This window comes from Myripristis murdjan, chromosome 22 (genome assembly GCF_902150065.1).
Source record: "Myripristis murdjan chromosome 22, fMyrMur1.1, whole genome shotgun sequence".
Lineage (NCBI taxonomy): Eukaryota > Metazoa > Chordata > Actinopteri > Holocentriformes > Holocentridae > Myripristis > Myripristis murdjan.
Genome location: NC_044001.1, coordinates 19,517,527 through 19,525,526, shown reverse-complemented (window position 1 = coordinate 19,525,526; position 8,000 = coordinate 19,517,527). Strand labels below are relative to the sequence as shown.

The window sequence follows — 8,000 nt, the reverse complement described above, 5'->3', positions numbered from 1 at the left end:
CAAATGACTCCCAGGAGAATACTCCATCCCTCCATCAGTCTTCTACTCATGTGGGTATGTTTTTTTTTTTTTTTTCATTGAGGGTAAACCAAACAGACCACTTCACATCACGGCACTCATTCACAATGCATGAACACAGTCACTTTGTCAGGAGAGAGCAAGGAAGAAAGAGAGTTGGTAGTTTTGTAATAACTTCTCATCACACGATAGAGGAGCTACTTGACCATGTAAAACACAATTCTGCCCCCTTGTGTACAACTAATGAAATGATAATACTGTTTACTTATTGAAACAGTTTATCGTTACAAACATTGTCACATTTTATGAACTATGAAGTATGAAGTATTTGTTAATTGTTACCTTTGGATCCCTTTGATCTGCACAGTCCCTCTTCCATTCGAGTCCCTCTCAGTCCTTAAGAGAAGGCTAAAAACCCAGCTCTTCAGGGAACACCTCTTATAAAGTTGCTATGGATGTTAATACTTGGTAACTAGTTATTAAAAACTGTGTAGTGCATCATGAAACGTTATTTGGGTGGCCTTTATGAAGCTGAATATTTTAATTAAGCCATGGAAGCTTCTGACTTCTAACAGTCTGTGTTGACTTGAAACTCAGAATCGCTGCTTGTGGCTGCAGTCTTTAACCCCTTCCCATTTTCATAAAATGGGTGTGACTGGACAGTTGAGACTCTTGTGGATTCAGTGAACTCAATTTTATTCATGTGTGATGATGTTAGCCCCCATAGTAGCCATGTCAATGTGTGACAGTGAAACAGTTTTTTGAAACGTGCTGCCTCTATATAAATCACCCTATTATGACCTCCATGATCATCACAGCCTCATGAAACTTTACAGCCACAAAAACGAGACCCAGGGCATTCAGAGGATGTATGACTTTCTAGCTATACTGACAATAAATGGGAGCTTCTGAGCAATTTCCAGAACAGAATGTTCTGAGTCAATCACTGAAAAATGCAGTTCTTACAGAAATCTCCAAATGAGAAAGTTTTTGACACCAAATGACAGCATAAATTTTTATGTGGTGTTCCTCAAGGTTGTGGTGTCCTAATGTGGTATTTTGGAGGGATTTTGACCATTTTTATTCTTTCTCAAGTGGTCAAAATGGTTTGATTTTGCACCTAATCTGTGTAATAAATGGTATCAACTTCTGACACCCTAGCCCTACCCCTTACACACTCTAAATAAGATGTGCTCCGATTCTCTCCGTCTCTCACCAAGGTGGGTGCCTGAGAGGCTGGTTCCTGTCAGGCACCCACCTTGGTTTTGTTTGGGTTTTCTTTAGTGTTTGTTTAACCTTGGTTACCGTTCAAAGCATTCATAGGTTTCTTGTTTCCACTATCTCACTGATGCATGTTTTGACTTTTGTTAGCCTGTCTTTAATAAATTAGTTTTTAGTTTATTTATTTATTTTAGAGACATTACTGTGTGGACCTTCCTTCTTTGTTTTGCTCTTTGAATGAGCTGGGCATAAGAAAATAAATAAATAAATAGGTGCCAAATTAAGAACTAAAACACAATGTTTATTTCATATTTATGACTATAATAACTTGACACACCATGCTGAGCTGCATCTCAAACCAGTCTTCAGGTTCCCAGCTTTCAGATGATGTTTACCACTTCTGCTTGGCATCTACTTTTATTTCCCCCTGAAGATCCCCTGTCCCCTCACTAAAATTAATCTAAGAACGTAATGTTTGTAGATGTTTTACAAACAATTCCTTAAAGGTTTATAAATCATTACGCAGTCATTAACAAATAGTTAATATAGTAAATAAAATGTTATAATGTGTGCAACAGCAAACTGTAAATAAACAGTCTAATGTATAATAATTAAACATTACTAATTATCATTTAATTGTTTGTTAACTGTAAAAATATACTATTAACTAAAATTTAATTAACTATTAGTTTACCATTTATTAGTGATGGTTGTTATAAAGTGTTACCATTAAATTCATGCAGGCAAGTGTCATTATGTATAAACAAAACAAAAAAAGTACTTAATCCTATATCCACAGAGATACTTAAGTACATACAGTAACTATTAGCAGTAAATGGTACTGAAGTATTTTAGTTTAACTCTAACTGCTCTCTATGTTGGCTGGTTTAACAATTCATCAGGTTCGGAGCAGTTTTTCGCATGCCAAAGCTTATTCTGCAATATAATAAGTAACTGCAATAAATAGATAAAAGCAGTGCATTCAAAAATAAATTGTATGGAACTGAAGTGAAGGCAGACTACTTTGAAATTTCACAGGACCTCAGAAAAATATACTTAGTTATCTTCCACCTCTGCTAACTAGCTGTCCCACTGATGCACAGCTTTATTGTTGCGGTGCATAGGGAGAAGTGATGGCAGTGTTTGAAGTAGTGGCGCTGCTTGAACTGCTGACTGTGGCGCCTCTGTCAGCCGTCTTGCTGGTGTTGTAATAGTAGACGAACAGGAAGAAACCTGGAAAACACAGCAGCTGAGTTACAAACATCTATAGACTTTCCCTGCAGTAAAATCAGTGTGCATCAAGTCATATTTTGTTTGGGATTTATCTATTTATTTACTGACTGGATGGAGTTTACCTTGAAAGGAGTTGAGGATGGTGAAGATGTAGTAGGAGGGTATGACCAGAGGGCCGTAGCTGAAGAAAGCAAAGGCCCAGGTGAGGCCCAGCAAGAGGAACAGGCCCAGAATGGACACGGTGTTGGTCTTGAGGGAGCCTCTGTCCTGGGATTTCGCTGTTGCCTTCCTCATGAAAGATATGTGGTGCACAACCATAACGAACGCAGCAAAAGTGAAGAGGAACACCACACCATAATAACCAATGTTCACTCCCTGGCTGACGATGACATCAGAAATCCAGCACCTGGAAATCACGAGGAAAAGTCCATTTAGTGATGTGCATTTGTTTCTTAAAATGAAAATGTATAAGCAGAAATTGTTATAATCATGAAGAATTACGTACATTTTCACTGAAGTCCCACCATCTGTGTTTATGACCATAAGATTATATTTTTCTGTGGCCAGTATAACAGCTACCACCACAGCTGGTGTGACTAAAGGGGAAAAAATGTACATGTTTGTTATTACTTATGTCACATGGAATAAGTACATAAAACACAGGAATCTTGGACAACCACTGCAGTGTGTTGTCTTACCCCATCCGCTGACACAGATCTTTATCACATAATGTTTGATTGCAGCGGGGGCGCTCCTCAGCTGAAGGTACAAATGGAGAGCCTGTATGAAAAACCAGGAAAAAGTAGCCAGCAAAGCATAGTGCATCGCTGCTGCCATGGTAACACATGCACCGAAGTTCCCCAGGTTGGCAATGGTTTCATTTATCAGGAAGGTCAAGTTGAGGCAGAACATGGCGATGAAGAGGTTCATCAGGATCTTGGTGGCTTGGCTCGACGTCCCCTTCCTGTGGAATCAGTCAGTTTAGTGTCAGCACTCACAAAGAAAGACTTTTTTTTTTAATACTGAAATGAAACTGCTCATTCATACAGTAGGTGTTGCATCCCTGTCATTCAGTACCTCATGACAAAATGCATGAAGAGAGCCACTGCCAAGAAAAATATGGACAGGCCGCAGCCGATGTTCGTGATGTAGGTCAGAGATTTCACATCTGAAGAGCTTAGGTTTGTCGTTGGAGACTGAGGCGACTGAGTTTTGCAAAAGTAGAAAGTATGTTGTTCATGTAAGTGACATCAAGTATAAAAAATTATGTCTGAAATTGATGAATATAGGTCATTTAGGCTACAAAAAACAAACAACCAAACAAACACAAACAATTTCTACACTTGGATAACGCATAAGGCTATATGGTGAGAGAGGCTCACCATCAGTACAGCAAAAAATGTCAGATGAGTGCACTGGCATGAGACGCTGTCGTTGCTCTCCACGGTCAGACAGCCCTCTGTGGTCCATTTAGGTTTTTTTCCTATAAAGACAAAAGCAGCTACTCTTGCTGACTCTTAGAGATGGAGTCTCGCTGCTTATTACTTGTTTGTAAGGCACCAAATGCAATACTGTCATATCAAATGGCTGCAGAGCTTTTCTCTGCAGTCCCTAGGCAGAAAAGCCTCGGTTAAAACCTTAAAAAAACAAAACCAAAAACACTTCAGAGTGTTACATGAATGTGTGGCACACAACCTTTTCCATTCCAGGAACTGCAAGAGACGCTGACTCCGCTCTGTATTGGGATGAGATATAATAAGCTCTCCTTCCATCAGCATTTAAAAGATTATCATCATAATTATCTGTTAATACATCTCTCCTACCTTGTTCACACCTGTGTAATTAATGTTTATGGTATGCAAGAGATTGTTTATGCTGGCCCCCATGTCAATTCCCACTACTTCATCGTTGAGGACGGTGCTGTTCTCTTCATCCTGTTTCCAGTGAAATGTACAATCATGACAGCCACAAGGGGGAAAAAAAATCATTGTAGATGCAATTATATAATCATAGTTACATTGCAGTTATCATTGTACTATTATGTGTAATTTCACTTTTATTCCATATGCATAACAACCTGTACCTTTGTCATGTTTGGAAAAACAAGAACTCCGACTAAAGAGCCGTTTCTTTTCACTGCCATGGCGCTGGCCTCTTCTGGAATATACACAGAGCGGGAGAAGACTGAATTCAAATCAGTCTCTCTTTCAACCATCTACAAATCAAAAACAAGATTATGAGAGAAACTGCAATGCCTTAACCTTTTTTAATATGTTTTACACTGTATATACCATTTATATATGTGCGTCTATGTGCAGCTCTCATGCCAAAGTACGTACGCTCACGCCTTGTGAGGAAATTCCAAAAAAGATCTTGGTTTGGTTTTTGGTGGGAAGCTTATGGATCAGTCCTTTAATTTTGCCCATTGAAACTGCTGCTGTGCTGACGTTGCCCATTTTTTCCAGCAGGGAAGAGAGATTTTTCATAACATCTCTGTAATGAAAAAAAAAAAAAAAAAAAAAAACAGAGAATATTGTGCACATTTGTTCCTCAACACACAGTAATACACCTTCACACCTCAGTAAGTCCATTTCAGCAAAGAGCAGTTGTCATCAGTCCACCCACAATCTGTTACAACAAAATGCAACTGTCAGCGGCAGGAATTCATGTGTTTTATTGCGATTAGGTAGTATATCTGAGATACTTACGCTGCTTTTTCTGCATCAATGCTCTCATTTTTGCTTGTTAAAGGATCAAGGTCAAGAGTAGGCGGGGGTGGTGCTGATGTTGTGGACAATGGTGCTGATGTTGTGGACGATGGTGCTGATGTTGTGGACGATGGTGCTGATGTTGTGGACGGTGGTGCTGATGTTGTGGACGGTGGTGCTGGTGATATGGGCAATGGCTTACAAGACATGCAACATTTCGACTGATTACAAGAAATAAAGAAAATGTATTTTCTTGGGTCTTGAGCTGTCAACACACACATGCACACACACACACATACACACACACACACACACACACACACACACACGCGCACACACACACACACACACACACACACACACACACAGGGAGAGAGTGAGAGAGAGGAAGATTTTAATTCATAGCCAGGATCTTTTGGTTTATTGATGACCAGATATCATATTCAATAAAAATACCTTGGCAAGCCCATCCATTATGAGCTGAATTTTCCTCACAATCATGTAGGTCGTCTTTGGTTATGTTAATATGCTTCATGTCTTAGAGAAAAAAAAAAAAAGATTTATACAGTTAGACATGCACCATGGCAAAAAACAGGTGGCCTACCGCTGGTTAGGGTTAGTGTGCTCCTTAGATGCAGTATTAGTGCTGCGGTGGACACCCTTACCTGTGATGAGGCTGAGGTTGAAAAAATTGTCTGGAACACAACATCAGGGAGGTCAGATAATTAAATTAAAAGAGGCAAATGCTCACCGTACAACCATGTGACACTGAGGGCAAGAGAACAACTCACATCTGTCTGACAGAGACTCACAACTCTGCTGTTTAGTTTTAACACTGGTCCTCCACTACTCAGCACCTTAACTGTTTATTTATTATTTATATTATTTATATCTTAGTTAATATACATTCATTCTGTTTTTAACTATTGCAACCATCTGTGTATTTCATATTTACCATTTCATATTTACCATCTGTATATTTTTATATTGTTTGATGTTTATATATATATATATTTTTTTTACTGTATTTACTGTATATAGTCTTTATTGTATATATTTTTGCATTTATTCTATCTAATTTAATTTAATTTTATGTTTCCATTGCTGCCGTAACATAAGAATTTCCCAGTTTGGGATCAATAAAGTACATCTATCTATCTATCTATCTATCTATCTAGAAGACTGAGAGCATATGATAAAGAAGATAAAGACTTTCACCAGTAGAGGGCACTCTCTAACAGCTTTTGTGTTAAACATGAGAACTCAGCTCAACAAAATGACTAAATTTAAACATTACCCTAATAGAGGGTGCTGGATCTCTTTGACCATATTAATCAAGCTGTATTTTGTTTGTTTGTCACTACTAAGACCCCAGGAAGAATAGCTGATGCTCTGCATAAGCTAATGGGGATGTTAATAAACTCAAACTCAAACTAGAAAATCCCCCAAACTGCCCCAGGGTAGTTATGGAGGGCCAACAATACCCCCATAACTCTTGGATTCAATCCTCAATGTTTCCCTGAGGCAGCTGCGGAAAAAGAGAGCTTGACTCTAACTCAGCCTAGTTGGGTTAAATAAAGGAGTGGCATGTTAATCGGTTTGTCAGCCATACCTGTAGTTTCATTGTGGAGCACGGATGGCAGAAGAGACATTATTGAGGCATTAGCAAACACCAGTATGATGTCTTGCTTTTCCAGGGTGTCATTTTTTAGAATGATGCAGAATTCTTTTTCATGTACTTGTACTTCAACTTCACAGGACTCATTGCAATCTGGAACTGCAAACACATTTCAACACATTTAACAAATGACTAAGATAAAAAACTTTTAATGCAAACATGTTCAGTGAAAAAGCTTATTCAGTCTCTCCATGGTGATAAAAAGCTCACCTGAGTAAGGTTGGTGTAAACTTGAGTTAATGACATTGACTATCAGTTTTGGGCGCAAATTCTGTTGTGTGCCCGACTGATTGTTTGGCTGTAAGTCTGTAAGAATTTGCAAAACAACAAAACATTATGACATAAACTCATAAATACTGCTTTATGAACATAATATTCATGTTTCTGAAGCCAGCATGAGAAATGCTCAAAGTAACTGGATGATAAGCCTGATGAAATCAAAGTATGCCAGTAAAGTATGAACACATTCCAAAATAATAATAATTAATGTAATGAATGATGAGTTATCTTTCAGTAAACTTACAGAAGCTTTCACAAACGTTGTCACTGAGGACAGAACCATACAGCAGACCTGCTATGATCACAGTAAGTATCCAGTGACACTTTTTACGCGTTGGCAATCTATCCAAGACAAACATGCCCAGGGTTACGGGATTAAATTATATCACCATTACCTGAAGGTACAATCTATTTTGAAATTTAACTCATCCATAAAAAAAACAAACAAAAAAACAAGGATCTCTCAGTGATTCTTACCTGAGCGAGGAGACCCGATGCATGGTCACTGTCCACAGCAGCCGCCAGCCTCACTGTACTCTGTTCAGGGATGATACAACACTGAAGCATTATCTTCTATGATTTTCCTTGCAAATCCAACACGTCCAGCCTCTCACAGCACTCTTGTTTGGCTGCATCAGGAAACTGTGTTCAAGTTACCAGGCAAATAACAAAGTCATCCGGCCAGCATGTATTTCACTGCAACTGATAATAATCTGCCATGATATAACTCGTTTTTGTACATTTTGTCCTAAGAATGGCAAAAACAATCCTAGCTAAGTGCTGCAGAATTTTTTGTTTTGTTTATATAAGGCTTTGAGTGAAGTGTTAATAAGCAACTGGAAAACAGAAGAAATTGCCATTGA

General features: G+C 38.5%; 1 protein-coding gene across 1 annotated transcript; it reads right to left on the bottom strand.

Moving 5' to 3' along the window:
* Window positions 1-1,623: 1,623 nt before the first annotated feature.
* Window positions 1,624-7,683, bottom strand: LOC115380706 (adhesion G-protein coupled receptor G5-like). Its single transcript, XM_030081880.1, has 17 exons — window positions 7,615-7,683; window positions 7,382-7,479; window positions 7,069-7,164; window positions 6,793-6,957; window positions 5,846-5,875; window positions 5,637-5,717; window positions 5,181-5,445; window positions 4,812-4,965; window positions 4,556-4,687; window positions 4,296-4,406; window positions 4,168-4,207; window positions 3,855-3,955; window positions 3,550-3,677; window positions 3,171-3,436; window positions 2,978-3,068; window positions 2,595-2,878; window positions 1,624-2,472 (listed from the first exon to the last, which is right to left on the bottom strand). Exons 1-17 carry the CDS (start codon window positions 7,635-7,637, stop codon window positions 2,345-2,347), a joined length of 2,193 nt encoding a protein of 730 aa, XP_029937740.1. The 5' UTR covers window positions 7,638-7,683; the 3' UTR covers window positions 1,624-2,344.
* Window positions 7,684-8,000: the final 317 nt, after the last annotated feature.

Excerpts from the sequence above, each read along its gene's own strand:
- LOC115380706 (XM_030081880.1), bottom strand. The coding sequence starts at position 7,637 with ATGCATCGGGTCTCCTCGCTCAG. Across the intron at positions 7,480-7,614 it reads CATCGGGTCTCCTCGCTCAG|ATTGCCAACGCGTAAAAAGT; the intron begins GTAAGAATCACT and ends TGTCTTGGATAG. Across the intron at positions 7,165-7,381 it reads CAACGTTTGTGAAAGCTTCT|ACTTACAGCCAAACAATCAG; the intron begins GTAAGTTTACTG and ends AAATTCTTACAG.